At 52.9% G+C, this 16,338-nt stretch overlaps 2 protein-coding genes across 2 annotated transcripts in view; both read right to left on the reverse strand.

Annotated features, from left to right (window-relative positions):
* FBH1 (F-box DNA helicase 1) overlaps positions 1–16,338 on the reverse strand; it is a gene marked incomplete at its 5' end in the record, with an annotated part of 140,679 nt that overhangs the window by 51,993 nt on the left and 72,348 nt on the right. The window lies entirely within an intron of this gene.
* SMO (smoothened, frizzled class receptor) lies at positions 4,444–15,257 on the reverse strand. Its single transcript, XM_066182606.1, has 12 exons — positions 14,918–15,257; positions 12,402–12,607; positions 11,448–11,657; positions 9,147–9,319; positions 8,339–8,558; positions 8,131–8,254; positions 7,953–8,045; positions 7,680–7,788; positions 7,042–7,227; positions 6,633–6,781; positions 6,419–6,553; positions 4,444–5,897 (listed from the first exon to the last, which is right to left on the reverse strand). The coding sequence occupies exons 1-12, from the start codon at positions 15,168–15,170 to the stop codon at positions 5,419–5,421; spliced, it is 2,337 nt and encodes a 778-aa protein (XP_066038703.1). The 5' UTR covers positions 15,171–15,257; the 3' UTR covers positions 4,444–5,418.

The following is a 16,338-nucleotide window of genomic DNA, read 5'->3' on the forward strand; positions in this document are numbered from 1 at the left end:
CAAACACAGTGGAGACACCCACAAATAAATCTATCAAATAAGACGATTGGGGGATACCTGAAACTGAAAAAAAAAAAAAAGAAAAAAGTTTTAATATCTATTAAATATGTAAACCAGCAACCCTTAAAAACAGAGAAATTGAAAAAGGAAAGGTGTGCGCTTTCTAGCGAGGCGCCCCAGCTAAAACGTTTGCTCTTATGTCTCACTTTTATTAAACTCATAAATTTTTAAGAAGAGAATAAAACTCGTTTTTCACGTTGCTGAAGCAGAATCAGGATGTGACTGTCTCCGGGATCACAGAACTCCGCCTCGGGGCTGATTCCAGCCTCTGGAAGTTGCCGTGGGAGGGATTTGAAGCTGGAGTGATGTCCCTCCCCTTCCATCGAGGCCGGGGAAAGTCGCAGCTCCGGCAGCGCCGCGGTTCCGCTGAGGGGAGGAGATGGCGCTGACCTGGAGACGGGGAAATCTTCCGGAATTTATCATCTCAGATCCCGCAAAAAAACCCAGAAAAACCCCAACAACAACAGCGAAAAAAACAAAACAAAACGAAACAAAAAAACCCAGCAGGGTGTTTTGACCGAGGAAAAATCCTGTCCCTGATCTTCATCTGCTGAGAGGAGCTTGTGCTGCTCTAGAGATGGAAAAATCCTCCAGAATTCATCATCTCAGATCCCGCAAAAAAACCAGAAAAACCCCAACAACAACAACGAAAAGAAACAAAAAACCAAAACAAACCAAAACAAAACAACCCAGCAGAGTGTTTTGACCAAGGAAAAATCCTGTCCCTGATCTTCATCTGCTGAGAGGAGCTTGTGCTGAGCTGAAGATGGAAAAATCCTCCAGAATTCATCATCTCAGATCCCACAAAAAACCCACCAGGTTGTTTTGACCGAGGAAAAATCCTGATCCTCTGCTCAGAGCTTGTGCTGAGCTGGAGATGGAAAAATCCTCCAGAATTTATCATTTCCCAGGGCCAGAGATCCCACAAAAAAATCCCACCAGGTTGTTCTGACCGAGGCAAAATCCCAATCCTGATCTTCATCTGCTGAGAGGAGCTTGTGCTGAGCTGGAGATGGAAAAATCCTCCAAAATTCATCATCTCAGATCCCACCAAAAAACCCAGCAGGGTGTTTTGACCAAGGCAAAATCCTGCCCCTGATCCTCTGTTGGGGAGAGGAGCTTGTGGTGTCCTGAAGAAGGAAAAATCCTCCAGAATTTATCATTTCCCAGGGCCACAGATCCCAGAAAAAAACCCCACCAGGTTGTTCTGACCAAGGCAAAATCCCAATCCTGATCTTCATCTGCTGAGAGGAGCTTGTGCTGCCCTGGAGATGGAAAAATCCTCCAGAATTTATCGTTTCCTGGTGCCACAGATCCCAGGAAAAAAACCCACCAGGTTGTTTTGACCAAAGAAAAATCCTGTCCTTGAGTTCTCCTCTGCTGAGGAGAGGAGATGCTGCTGACCTGGGATGGAGAAATCTTCTGGAATTTATCATCTCAGATCCCACAAAACAACCCAGCAGGTTGTTTTGACCAAGGCAAATCCTGAGCCTGATTCTCTGCTAAAAGGAGCTTGTGCTGCCCTGGAGATGGAGAGATCCTCCAAAAATTTATCATTTCCCAGCGCCAGAGATCCCAGAAAAAAATCCCACCAGGTTGTTTTGACCGAGGCAAAATCCTGATCCTCTGCTCAGAGCTTGTGCCGAGCTGGAGATGGAGAAATCCTCCAGAATTCATCATCTCAGATCCCACAAAAACCCCACCAGGTTGTTTTGACCAAGGCAAAATCCTGTCCCTGATCCTCCGTTGGGGAAAGGAGGTGGTGCGGAGCTGGAGATGGAGAAATCCTCCAGAATTTATCATTTCACATCCCACAAAAACCCACCAGGTTGTTTTGACCGAGGCAAACAAAACACCCGGCTCAACCTGGGACCTCCCTCACCTTTTCCAGGATATTCCCAAAATCTGGGATTGGCAGGGATAGGATTTTCCAGGGAAAATAAAATCCACCCTGTCCTGGTGTTGCTTTGCCCTCGGGGTGAGCACAGGGAGCCGATCCCAGCTGCAGGGCTGTTTATCCGGGATTTATCTGGGAAAACTGGGATATCGGGAGAGGAAAGGGAGAGGCTGTTTGGGGAGGGAGGGCCCAAAAATTAATTGGGGTTCTGTGAGAAACGAGCAGCTCGGGGCGGGATTCCTTCCCTGATCCCTGACACCAGCCTGGGATGGGTTTTGCCTGGAAAAAATAATTTAAAAAAAAAAAAAATTCCCTTTTTTTGGGAAAAAAAATCGATTTATGGGAAGTTTTTCCCATAAAAAGAAAGCACCAGCAGCCTCCCGGAAGCCAACAGGGAGTTGTGATTTTTGTCAGGGTTTAGATAAAATGTGATTCCAAACTGGAAATCCACGGCACGCTGTGAGATTGTCCCGTCGAATTGCTCCTCTGGAAACTGACTGGAATTTGGGGTGATTTTGGGGTGATTTTGGGGAGATTTTGGGGTGATTTTTGGGTCATTCTTGGGTGATTTTTGGATGATTTTTGGATGATTTTTGGGTGATTTCTGGAAGATTTTTGGGTGATTTCTGGAAGATTTTTTGGTGATTTTTGGATGATTTTTGGATGATTTTGGGTGATTTCTGGAAGATTTTTGGGTGATTTCTGGAAGATTTTTTGGTGATTTTTGGATGATTTTTGGGTGATTTTTGAGTGATTTTGGGGTAATTTGGGGGCGATTTTCAGATGATTTTTTGGTGATTTCTGGAAGACTTGGGTGATTTCTGGAAGACTTTTTGGTGATTTTTGGATGATTTTTAAATGATTTTTAGGTGATTTTACGGTGATTTTTGGGTGAGTTTCGGGTCATTCTTGGGTGATTTTTGGATGATTTTTGGGTGATTTTGGGGTGATTTTTTGGGTGATTTTCAGATGATTTTTGGGCGATTTTATGGTGATTTTTGGATGATTTTAGAAATTATTTTTAGGTGATTTTGGGCCATTCTTGGGTGATTATTGGGTGATCTTGGGGTGATTTTTGGGTGATTTTTCAGATGATTTTTGGGTCATTTATTGGTGATTTTTGGATGATTTTAAAAATGATTTTTTGGTGATTTTGTGGTGATTTTGGGCCATTCTTGGGTGATTTTGGGGTGATTTTTGGAAGATTTTTGGGCGATTTTTTGGTGATTTTTGGGTCATTTATTGGTGATTTCTGGGTGATTTTTGGATGATTTTTTTTCTAATTTGGGGGTCATTTTTGGACATTTTCCAGATGATTTTTGGGTGATATTTTTGTGATTTTTGGGTCACTTTTGGGTGATTTTTTGGACGATTTTTTTTGCTGGATTTTGGCAAACTGGGAGGGATTTTCATCTTTAAATTTTTTCTCCCTCTGCACCAAATCAAGGTGGGATTTGGTGGTTTTTTTTGGGAGGGGATGTGACGTTATCAGCACATCTCCTGCCGCTTCCAAAATTAAAATATTTGTGGTTTTTTTTTTTTTTTGGTTCAAAATGGTAAGTCTTCTAGGAATTGTTTGGTTAGAACTGGGTTTTTAGCTAAGAAACCCACAAAATAAAATATATAGAAAGGAAAAAAAAAAGGAGATAAAAATAAACACTTTGTTTCATTTTGGACAAACCAGCTTCGACTCTGGAGCAGGTTCAGCCCAACAGAAAAACAGAACAAAACCACTGGAAAAAACGTAATTTTCACTGACCAATTCCACCTCGATTTCAGCGCTCTGCTTTGCAGCACAACCAAACCCTGCAGCTGCAAAATAAAAATAAAAGGGATCTTTTCCAAAATCTGCAATTTCCCCCCCAGAAAAGCTCTGAATGCCTCAGTGAGACCCCACCCAAAAGTTTGGGCAGCCCCAAAAATTTGGGGGGGATATTTTAGCCCGTGGTCCCACCTGCTGGCAAAAGGCCCCGCCCAGTGCTCCCAGTTTGTCCCCAAAACTGCCCAGTTTGTCCCCAAATTGTCCCCACAGCCCCTCACAGCTCCCTCCTGCAGGTGCGACGGGGTGAGGGGGGTTTCAAAGCACCTTAAATCAGTTTTTTGGTTGCTTTAAAGTGGCTTGAAACACTTCAAATCAGTTTTTAAGTTGATTTAAAGTGGCTTGAAACACTTCAAATCAGTTTTAAAGGCGATTCAAAGCGGTTTGAAACAGTTCCAAACTGGTTTTAAGGTGATTGAAAGTAGCTGGAAAGACTTTAAATCAGTTTTGAAGTTGCTTTAAAGCAGTTTGAAACACTTTTAACCAGTTTTTAAGGCGATTTGAAGCGGCTTGAAACGCTTTAAAGCAGTTTTAGGGTGATTTAAAGTGGTTTAAAACGCACTAAAGCCGTTTTTGAAGAAGGAGGGTTTGTAGGAGAAAGGACAACCCCCGTGCCCAAAATGTTTTCCCACACGGATCCCTCCCCAAAAGAGCCCAGAGCAGCCACTGGGATTGAAAATCTGTGAATTTAATACTGATACAGGAGGGGGGTTTGTTCCTTTTTTTTTTTTTTTTTTTTTCCTTTACACAGCAAAAATGAACCCGTGGAGGTCACCGGGATAGCAAACATCAAATAAAAAATAAAATAAGATAAAATTTAAAAAAAAAAAAAAATCAGGAGCCTACCAGGACTTAATAAAAAAAAAAAAAACAGGGAAAAAATCCAAACACCAGCAGGGACTGGAGCCCTCCCGCCTCAGGGCTCTGCTGGGTTTGCTGTGACTTGATTTTTATTTTTTAATTTTTTTTTTTATCCTAAAAAAATAATAATAAAAAAAAAGCTTTGCTCTGGAGGAGGAGGGGGGGAGTTGCTGACCCTGATTTGCCTCGAGCACCCCCGAGGTTTTTGGGGTTGGTTTTGGGTTTTTTTTTTGGTGCCCAAGGTGCTTCTCACCCCATCTCCCCGGTGCTGCCACCCCACGAAATCCTGATTTGGGTCTGGGGAGCAGGAAGGCACTTTGGGGGGATCTTTGAAGGCAACCCAAAAGAGGGGCAGGCACCAGGGATGTCGCTCGTCCCGAGCAGAGACACCACCACGTCCCCATCACGATAAAAACAGTAAAAAACAAACAAAAAAAAAAAAAACCAAAAAAAGCGGAAAAAATTTTTAAAAAATTTGCTCTTGGCACAAGTGAGGGGGGTGAGCTCTACGTACCTCTAGCCGTGGGTGGGGCAGAGCAGCCCCCCCAAAAAAATCTACCCTGATCTCTAGGCTGTGTCCCCCCACCCCGGTCCTTAAAAACCCCTCTGGGGACTGGGGCTGGCCCCACTGACAGCTCCTTTCTCCTGATGTGACGCTGGAGGGCATCCAGGCCGGAGACGGATCCTCCAAGGGGAGGAATCGGACGCCGTCAGGCCGCTGGAAGATTCGGGGATGGCATCAGGAGGGTTCCGGTGTCCCCCTCACACCCCTGCCCACATCTCAGAAGTCCGAGTCGGGCTCCAGCAGCTCCGCCTGCACCAGGTTGGTGCGGGAGTGCACGGGGGCCAGCCCTGCCCGGTGGCCCGGAGTCCTGGGCAGCCCGGGGTGGGGCAGGGGGTTCCAAAGGGGGCCCCCGTTGTGCTGCCAGAGCCCGGGGCCGTCGTGGTCGGCGCCGCTCTCGGGGCAGAAGGGGTTGCTGATGACGTGCAGGACCTCGGCTCTGCGGCCGGGGAAGGCGGCACGGGGCTGGACGGCCGGCAGGACGTCAGGGACAAAAGCCACCAGGCAGGGTTGAGGGGGCAGGCGGGGAAGGTGAGGGACAGAGCTCATCCCGGAGCCCCCCAGGCAGCGCTCGGGGTCTGGGGTCACCTCCTTCTTCTTCTTCTTCCTCCTCTTCTTCTTGCGGCCGCCGCGTTTCTGCAGCTCCGGGGACACGTCGGCCTCCACCACCCAGAGGTTGGCTCTCTCCTCCGGTGGCACTGGGGGACGTGGGGTGGCTGTGAGGGGTGACATCCTGCCTGTGCCTCCCCCCATCATCACCCCCCTGTAGCAATGTGTCTGTCTGACAGGCCGTTCTGATGCACCGGCCAAATCGGTGGTGAGCAATACCACCAAACCACAGTTTGTGCAGTTTTGTTGTTAGAGCTCTCAGGAACTCGTCAAGGTTACCGAGAAAACGACAGGGTCAACAATAAGAAGAGAGCCTGAGAAAATAGCTGCAAAAAAATGTAAACCCTGCATTGGGGAAGCACAAGGTGAAGGATGGACGCTTGACCGGTTGGACGTCCTGGAGGATGTGTGCGTGTGCCTCGTGAAGAAGCAGCTTGGCCAACCCAGAGATGCCCACGTGGGCAGTAAACCCAGAATCTAAGCCTGCCACGGAATGCAAACAATAAACAGCTTCTGCTGGAACCATATTGGTTCTGTTTTTCAGTGGCCCCGTTGCCCCCTGCACACCCCCCAACCCAGAAATTCCCCACCAGGGTCCCCAAGGACTTGCCAGGTGTGGCCACGGGCGTCACGGAGATGTCCTGGGGCAGGATGGCTCCTCTCCTGGCCACCATCTTGGTGACGTGCTGCGCCCACGCCGAGGACACGTCGGCCGACGGCTCGTTGATGTTGAAGGCCAAGCCGGCTGCAGGGACAGGGGGATGATCCGGTCAAAGGAGGGGACTTTGGGGACCCCAGGGATGTCCCCTGGCCCGGGCACGTACCCACGGGGCCGTCGTGGGACACGGTGTGCATGCTGAAGGACAGCTCCTGGCCCGGGTCGCGCAGCAGCTCCTTGCGCTTGGAGAAGGCCTTGGCGATCATCTTGCTCTTCTTGATCCTCTTGGGCTGGTCGTCGCTCTGCCCCGTCAGCCTGGGGACAAGGAGGGGACAGGAGGGGCACAGCTGTCACAGCTGGGCGCACAGGGAGTCTCCCCAGCTGGGGACACCAGGCTGGGGGATGGGAGGTGGCCCATAAATGCCAAACGGGAGAGACCGCCCCATCCCTGAGCTGCTGCCAGCCCGCAGCTCGTGGAGCTGAGGGACAAACATCCGGGAATGTCCTCCGACATCCCACTGGGTGGGGCAGGAAGGGCTCCAGGGAGCTGGGGTGACTCCCTCGGGGGTCCCCACCTGCACCAGGTGCGCTTCCAGATGAGCAGGGTGGCCTTGGTCCAGACCCAGGTGCTCATGGAGACGCCGGTGCCGAACATGGCGAAGAGGTTGATCTTCTCCACCAGGAGGCTGGGCCGGTTCTTGATCTCGCACTCCGGGATGGGCTTGTTGGTCTGCGTGGCGATGGTGACGTTGGCCTCACACCTGCGGGGACGTGGGGGACAGCGGCTCTAAGGAGGGGGGACACCCCACAGCTCTGCAGGGTGGAGATGTGGTGGCACCGCTGGTGGGGGACACGGGGCTGTCCTCTGTCACCTTAAGTCTGCCTGCCTTTCAGTGTTCGCATTTTATCCTCACGCAGCTTCACAAACGTTTTTAGGACTGATCTATTTTGTTTACATATTCCTCCTCTGGGAGGAGACACGTGACTGACGGTGATGTTCACCAAGGAGGTCGGAGAAGTAGCACCCTGCGTGGCCAATCGTTGCCTTCTGACCAAAGCGCATACAAGATGGAGTCAGAAAAACAAGGATAGAGCTTTTCCTGCTTGACCTTTTCTGCTGCCTAGCTCATTCTTTCGTGCCCCTAAGAGCGACAGTCCTCACTGCAGCGAGGTGCCACCTGTCCCTGCCACCCCCTGTCCCTGTCCCACTCACAGGACGTATTCCCGGAAGCTGCGCTCCCACTCGGCCTGGTTGAAGAAGTCGTAGAAGTGGCAGCCAAAGGTGATGAAGACGAAGCCGAAGGCCAAGAAGCCGAAGATGCCTGAAAGAAAAGAGGGACATCCATCCCCAGTTCAGCCAAACTCCAGTGGCACCGGCGCCGTGCCACCACCACCACAGCTCTGTCCCCCCCCGGGAAGGGGGTGTGTGACACCAGGGCACAAAATGTCCCCGTTCCCACTCGGGTTCCCTGGGGGAAGCCCTCACCCAGGCGCAGCATGGTCTCGTTGATCTTGCTGGCCGCCTTCTCGCTCAGCAGCCCGGGGTGGTTGCTCTTGATGGAGAAGAGGGTCATGACCCCTGCCAGGGGACAGCGAGGGGAGTCACAGGGTGTGGGGACACGCACGGTGACCCCATCCCTTTCCCAGAGCTGAGGCACACCTACCCCTGATGAGGAAATAGCCCCCCACGATGAGCACCAGCCCGATGGGGGCCAGCACGAAGCCGGCTCGGTAGCGGTAGTTCTTGTAGCCCACGAAGCAGATGCCACTGACAGAGTCACCGTCCACCTGGCAGGGTGGGGACAACGGGGTCAGCTGGCCGTGTTTGTCACCCTGAGCCACCGCGCCACCCCGTGACGGCGGCCCCGTTACCTGCGCCACGGCCAGGATGGCCACGGTGAGCACGAAGGGGATGGACCAGGTGATGAGGTGGAAGTAGGAGGTCTTGCCCAGCAGCGGCTGGTAGGTGGTGCCCAGGGCCTTGAAGGACGTGTGCCAGGCGTAGGTGAGCATGACAAACCAAATGACGCCCGACATCAGCGAGTAGTACACGATGACGAAGATGATGACGCAGGACAGCGTCTCGTTGGAGCTGCGGAGAGGCAGGAGCGTCAGGGCGGTGGCCTCGCCCTCCCAGGTGAGAGGGGACACAGGTGATGTCAGCGGAGGAAAACACGTAATCACGTGAAGGTGCTTTATTGAGAGCTCTGGGAGCCGGGGGATACAGACCCCAAATCCAGCTCCGCTAGACGCTCCAATTGGACAAGGTTTTGTACCTTCTCGTTACACAAGCATACATGTTAATGATTAAATCCCACCGTTCCACTGATTTTACCCAAGCATGAATTCGTCACAATCCATTCTCATGATCCCTGGTGTAAGATAACAATCGTATTTGGTTACCAAACAATCGGCAATCACGTCGTCTATCGTAGGATGATCGGGTACAGCTTCACCCGACCTAAGCAGAGAACATCTAATTTTTATTTCCAAGGCCTACGTGTTCCACTAAGACTCATACTTATCCCCCCCGCCCTCCCCGATTCATTACCTAGCCAAAGTTATACTTGGTTTGGTTAAAACAATAGCACGGGCGTAACGTTCTGGCTGCAGCGAAACGGATGTTTGCTCCTCAGCCCTCGCTACCTCGGGAATTCTTTTAACTAGCAGTGACACCTACGTGGGTTCTCCCAGCCGCATGGTGCCGTCGGCCCGGCACACGATCTCGTCACGGGCGCCGTCCATGAACTGTGCCAGCCACCCAATGCTGCCCACGAAGAAGCAGGCGTTGACGTAGAACAGGATGACGGCCGGGTAGCGGTTGGAGTTCCTCCAGTCGGCGACAAACGTGGCCTGGAGGGGTGGAGAAAGCGACAGCTCGGCGCCTCGTCCCCGTTTTTGGGGGTCACCTCCCCTGGGGTGATGAGCCCCACACGCCCAGCAGGTGCTCCCGAATAGGGAGTTTCAGTTTACCTCTGACATTTTAGGGAGTTTACCTAGAAACTTCCATACCCCTCTGACAGAGATCGGCTGGGAGCCAGCACAGAAGTGTGTCGTCCCGATTTTTCAGCCTTCTGATTGGTTTTCATTTCCACTGGAAATGAAATTTTCGTTTTCCAGGGGGAAAGACAAATTGATGGACTTCTGAGTCGACCGCTGGGGTCAGAGGGGTGTTCCTCTCGTCCCCAATCCTTGGCCAAATCCCAAAAACGATACAAATTGAGATCTCCCCAAATAATCTCCCCTTTTCCTTTCCATCTCACATCCTGATGGGTCAGTGTGGCTTTCCTCGTGTCCTCTTGCGACAGAAGCGTGGATTGGACTCTGAGAATGTAACTCAAAGTCTGCTGTTCATCTCCTTGGGCCAAGAAACCCACCTAAGCTGTTTAAGTGCTAAAGAGAGAGAAGCTCCAAGTTTTTCAAGGTGTTGCAGCAAGGTGCAAGAGATTATTATTTGTTTTCTGTAACGATTGTTATTTTGGTTTTGGTTTTTTTTTCTCTATTAAACCTTCTGATTTACAAAACATCTTCCAGCAGCAGTCTGGCTCAAATTAATTAAAGCCACTTTTCTGCCAGGCTGGCCCTCAGAAATATGGGTCAAACCCCCTCTCCCCTGAGCCTGTGTCTTGTTGGAGTCCAAGGCAGGGGGAAAACCCCTCAGACTGACCCCAGGAAAGCCTTGCCTTTGACCTCAGCCCACGGGAAAAACCGCCAACGCTTGTGGAGGAAAAGAGAACAACCAAAATTTCAATTAGGTCATCGTTTAGTTTGTCACAGGGTGAAAATTTGTGGGTTTGGGGTTTTAGAACGCAAGTGGATAGAGGCAAGATGGAGAATATTGGGCGGGTGTCCTGAGTTCTTCTCCTTCTCCTCCATCTTCTGCCATGACGGTGGCACGGAGACATTGGTACAATGTAGGTGATGCAGAGAATTACGTGTTTAGAACTGGGAGTAATTATTGGTACAAAATCGTAAATACGGCGCGTTTCAAGAGTTAATTGGGTGGGAAACCTTTAAGAGACCTCGGAGGCCAGGTCTCATGCTCTTGGCAGGGGTGTATTTCAGTGCCTGGTGTCAGGTGGTGCGCTCACCTTCAGATAAAACACTTGAGAAACACCTTGCAAGACTGAGCTGCGAGATCTGCTCTTCTCTCTAACTCTGGCACGGGACTTTGGAGAGGAAAAAAACCCTAATAAGGGGATGTGGAGTCCCTTGTGCCATTAAAGGAATTTCCAACTGCCCTGCCCTGGAAAAGCAAAGATTAAAGACACCCCAGGTGTAAAAAAAGGCTTCTCCCCCGTGGCTCCTTGCAAGCATGTGAGCATCGTCAAGGACGGAGACTGAAACCCCTCAAAGGACTCTAAAAACCCCAACACAGGAGTTCTGGCCTGGCTGAGGCGGGAACGTTTGCCAAGTGCTGCCTGCAGGTTTGATGGAAAAAACCCAGCACGCATTTCCATCGGAACATCAGAGCCTGAGCAGAAACAACGGGCAAGGGACGGTGAAGTGACTGCACTTACCTGTTCTCTCAAAAAGAACACCCCATAACGATCTCCCCGCCTTTTTGGCCAACTGCCTGTCGCTTTGGACAGGACTATTAGGACCCCTGAGTTAACCAAAGACTTTGTGATCACCCCACGGAAGAAGACGGATTTATCGGCCGGACCACGAGGATTTCGTCTGTCTGTCGGTAGCTATGACCCACCCCCTCTGTCCCTTTTCTCTCTATCCTTTATTTCCCTTCAAATCCCTCTACGGCATTTGCTGTTGGCACTACTAAAAGCGCGTTTGTTCTGATGAATACTGAAATCCCCTCTGGGTTGTTCTTTTAGCACTCTGAGGTCGGTAAACGAACCGTCACGACCCCCGGTTTGCATCGGCGGATGGTGACAGGTATAGAGAGGCCGTGGCCGCACCCCGAGAAAAGACACATTTTGCAAGGGGGGGGAAATCTCGGATTGGAAAGCCAGGAGCGCCTCACCAGGGTGAAGAAGGTGCAGAAGATGGTGACGGAGCTGAAGGCGGCGATGTAGACGTGCATCTCGCGGTGCTCCTTCTCGGTGAACAGCGGGTTCTGGCACTGGATGCCGCAGCCCTCCACGTCCTCGTACCAGCTCTTGGGGTTGTCCGTCCGCACCAGCGGCGCCTCGCACTGCCCCGAGCTGTTGAACTTGATGTTCTGCACCTCGTTCTGACACAGGGGAAACCAGGCCGTGAGGAGGAGGAGGAGGAGGAGGAGAGGGAGGAGGAGGAGGAGAAGAAGGAAGAGAAGGAGGAGAAGGAGGAGAAGGAGGAGAAGGAGGAGAAGGAGGAGAAGGAGGAGAAGGAGGAGAAGGAGGAGAAGGAGGAGAAGGAGGAGAAGGAGGAGAAGGAGGAGAAGGAGGAGAAGGAGGAGAAGGAGGAGAAGGAGGAGGACAACAAGAGAGATAAGGAGAAGGAGAACGAGAGAAGGAGGAGGAGACACCCCGATGGCCAAGATGGACATCAGTCTCCCGCAGAGGGCAAGGGGCAGCTGGGTTTCATGGAACCACCATGGGATCATGGAATGGGTTGGGTGGGAATGACCTCAAAGCCTGTCCAGTGCCACCCCTGCCATGGCAGGGACACTTCCCACTGTCCCAGGCTGCTCCAAGCCCCAGTGTCCAGCCTGGCCTTGGACAATCCAGAGATCCAGGGGCAGCCACAGCTGCTCTGGCAATTCCAGCCCAGGCATGAATTCCTTCCCAAAATCCCATGCAGCCCTGCCCTGTGGCAGTGGGAAGCCATTCCCTGTGTCCCGTCCCTGCAGCCCTCGTCCTCAGTCCCTCTGCAGCTCTCCTGGAGCCCCTGGAATGTTCTGGAAGCTCTCCCTGGATCCTCCTCCTCTCCAGGCTGGCCAACACCAACCCTTCCCTCCCTCGGGGAGCGCCATTCCCTCCCCGTGCCCACGCCGTACCGGGCAGCCCTCGGGGAAGCGGTCGGTGGTGCACTTGAGGAAGTCGGGCCAGCCGCGCTCGCGCTCCACGATGACGCAGGGCGCCCGCGTGGCCTGGCACAGGGTCTGGCTGGGCAGCTCCACCTGCCCGTCCTCGCACTTGGGCATGTACACGGCGCACAGCAGCGGCTGGATGACGTCCCAGCAGCGCGGGGCGTTGCGCAGGCCTGCGGCGAGGGGACAGCGCCGTCACCACCCCCGACAGGGCCACCCCATGGGGTCCCCACAGCACCCACATGGCACTGGGACCCCTCCTGCTGTCCCCACAGCACCCACATGGCACTGGGACCCCTCCCGATGTCCCCACAGCACCCACACAGCACTGGGACCCCTCTTCGGGGGCCTCCTGCTGTCCCCACAGCACCCACATGGCACTGGGACCCCTCCCGATGTCCCCACAGCACCCACACGGCACTGGGACCCCTCTTCGGGGGCCTCCTGCTGTCCCCACAGCACCCACATGGCACTGGGACCCCTCTTCGGGGGCCTCCTGCTGTCCCCACAGCACCCACATGGCACTGAGACCCCTCTGTAGGGCTTTCCTGGTGTCCCCATAGCACCCACACAGCGCTGGGACCCCTCTGTGGGGCTCTCCTGCTGTCCCTATAGCACCCACATGGCACTGGGACCCCTCTGTGGGGCTCTCCTGCTGTCCCTATAGCACTGGGACTCCTCTGTGGGGCTCTCCTGCTGTCCCTATAGCACTGGGACCTCTCTGTGGGGCTCTCCTGCTGTCCCCATAGCACTGGGACCCCTCTGTGGGGCTCTCCTGCTGTCCCCACAGCACCCATGTGACACTGGGACCCCTCTGTGGGGCCCTCCTGCTGTCCCTATAGCACCGGGACCCCTCTGTGGGGCCCTCCTGCTGTCCCTATAGCACCGGGACCCCTCTGTGGGGCTCTCCTGTTGCCCCTATATTACCCACATGACACTGGGACCCCGCTGTGGGGCCTCTGGGGCACTGTGCCCATCACCAGGGCTGCCCCTCCACATCTGTCCCCTATACTGCTCTTGTCCACACTGCTGCCCACCCCCAGCCCCTGACAAACCATTTTCCATATGTCCCCTGATACCCCGTTTTCCATACCGCACCCACCCCCAGACCCCTGCTGTACGAATATCTGCTCTGCAGCCATGCTCCCGTGTATGAACCCAGCCCGCACTCCTGCCGTAGAGTTTTCTGTACCGCACCCATCACCTGAGGCCGTTCTGCACTGCTCCCCCTCTACCCCACCCCCTGAACCCCAACCTCCTGCTGCCCTCCACGTTTCCTTGTCTCCACCCCTCTGCTACACAGTTCTCTGTACTGTGCCCATCCCCAGACACCCACCACCCTGCACCCTTTTAAAATCATTTTTCTATGCTGTACCCATCTCTGGGTCCAACCCACTGCTCCTGTGTCTTTTTTAAACACTTTTTCTATACTGCACCCACCCCTGGGCTTGTGCTATCGCATTTCCACCCCCTGTAGCCCAATTTACTGCTGCCCTCCGTGCCATACCCATCTACCATGTTCTGTTAACAGTTTTCTATACTGTACCCATCCCCAGTCCCCCTCCATACAGTTTTCTATACTCTACAGTTTTCTACCCATCCCCAACCCTGTGCTGTGCGCTTTTCTACACTGTGCTCATCCCCAGCCCTTTGCTAGGCAGTTTTCTTTAGTGCTCCCATCCCCAACAACCCCCCATAAAGTTTTCTATACTCTACCCATCCTCAGCCCTTTGCTAGGCAGTTTTCTGTACTGTACCCATCCCCAGCCCTTTGCTATACACTTTTCTATACTCTACCCGTCCCCAGACTCCTTCTATGCAGTTTCCTATGCTCTACCCATCCCCAGCCCCCTCCTCGTCACTTTTCTATACTCTATCCATCCCCAGCCCTGTGCTATGTACTTTTCTATATTCTACCCATGTCCAGCCCTTTACTAGACATTTTTCTATACCCTACCCATGCCCAGCCCTTTGCTATGCACTTTTCTATACTCTACCCGTCCCCAGACTCCTTCTATGCAGTTTCCTATGCTCTACCCATCCCCAGCCCCCTCCTCGTCACTTTTCTATACTCTACCCATCCCCAGCCCTTTGCTATGCACTTTTCTATACTGTACCCATCCCCAGCCCCCCTCTATAAAGTTTTCTACACTCTACCCATCCCCAGCCCTTTGCTATGCAGTTTTCTATGCTTTACCCATCCCCAGCCCCCTCCTCGTCACTTTTCTATACTCTGCCTACCCCCAGCCCTTCGCCATAAAGTTTTTTTGCAGTGCACCCATCCCCAGCCCCCTTCCATAAAGTTTTCTATGCCGTACCCATCCCCACCCCCCCCCCACACACACACACTACACCCAAAACCCCCCCTCCAAGCTCCATCGCTCCCCTCCTTCCCTCCCTTCACCGCTCCCCATCCCCCTCCAGCCCCATCCCGGGCCTCTCTCCCTCACTCCCCGCGGCTCTCCGGTGCCGTCCCGTCCGTACCGGACCAGAGCAGCAGCTTCCCGTGCGCCTCCTCCTGCGAGGCGGAGTCGGCGGCCAGCAGCGTGGAGGTGGCGGTGTAGGGCAGCGCCGAGCCCAGGCAGGCTCCGAAGCGGAGCCGCTCGCAAGGCGCGGGCCGGCGGCAGCGCTGGGGCCCGGCCGAGGAGGCGTTGTGAGCGGCGGGGCAGCGGCCGCCCAGAGCCAGCGCCAGGGCCAGCGCCAGAGCCCAGCGCCGCCCGCCGCGGCCCGGCCACATCGCGGCGGTTGCTCGGCGGAGGGTTTAAGGCGGCTCGGAGCGGGGCGAGGGGCCCGCCATGGGCCCCCGCCGCCTTTGTTGGGCTGGCCGGGAGCGAGCGGAGCGGGGCCCGCTGCTCCTGCTGCTGCTCCTCCTCCTCCTCCGCCGCCGCCGCCGCCGCCCGCGGCCCGGCCCGGCCCGGCCCGCGCCCCCCGCCGGGGCGGGCTGAGGGAGGGACCGCGGGGGAAGCGCTGCGGAGGGTAAGAGGCGAGATTCGTGAGGGGAAAGGAGGGCGTTTTGTGAGGGGGAAAGTCGCTGGAAGGTGAGGGAGAAGTTTTTATGGGTTTCTTTTTTCTTTTTTTTTGGTGAGGAAAAAGTTCCTCTCGTGAGGAGAAGTTTGGTTTTCCTGAGGAAAATTCGCTTTTTTGTGAGGAAAAAGTCGCTTTTTGTGAGGGGGGAAAGTCGCTGGAAGGTGAGGGAGAAGTTTTTATGGGTTTCTTTTTTCTTTTTTTTTTTGGTGAGGAAAAAGTTCCTTTTGGTGAGGAGAAAGTTCCTCTCGTGAGGAGAAGTTTGGTTTTCCTGAGGAAAACTCGCTTTTTTGTGAGGAAAAAGTCGCTTTTTGTGAGGGGGGAAAGTCGCTGGAAGGTGAGGGAAAAGTTTTTATGGGTTTCTTTTTTCTTTTTTATTTGGTGAGGAAAAAGTTCCTTTTGGTGAGGAGAAAGTTCCTCTCGTGAGGAGAAGTTTGGTTTTCCTGAGGAAAACTCGCTTTTTTGTGAGGAAAAAGTCGCTTTTTATGAGGGGGAAAGTCGCTGGAAGGTGAGGGAAAAGTTTTTTGGGTTTCTTTTTTCTTTTTTTTTTGGTGAGGAAAAAGTTCCTTTTGGTGAGGAGAAAGTTCCTCTCGTGAGGAGAAGTTTGGTTTTCCTGAGGAAAACTCGCTTTTTTTGTGAGGAAAAAGTCGCTTTTTGTGAGGGGGGAAAGTCGCTGGAAGGTGAGGGAGAAGTTTTTATGGGTTTCTTTTTTCTTTTTTTTTTTTTTTTCTTTTTTTGGTGAGGAAAAAGTTCCTTTTGGTGAGGAGAAAGTTCCTCTCGTGAGGAGAAGTTTGGTTTTCCTGAGGAAAACTCGCTTTTTTGTGAGGAAAAAGTCGTTTTTTGTGAGGGGGGAAAGTCGCTGGAAAGTGAGGGGAAAAGTT

Source organism: Chamaea fasciata, unplaced genomic scaffold (assembly GCF_029207755.1).
Source record: "Chamaea fasciata isolate MVZ Bird 193981 ecotype frontalis unplaced genomic scaffold, bChaFas1.0.hap1 SCAF_5, whole genome shotgun sequence".
Classification (NCBI taxonomy): domain Eukaryota; kingdom Metazoa; phylum Chordata; class Aves; order Passeriformes; family Sylviidae; genus Chamaea; species Chamaea fasciata.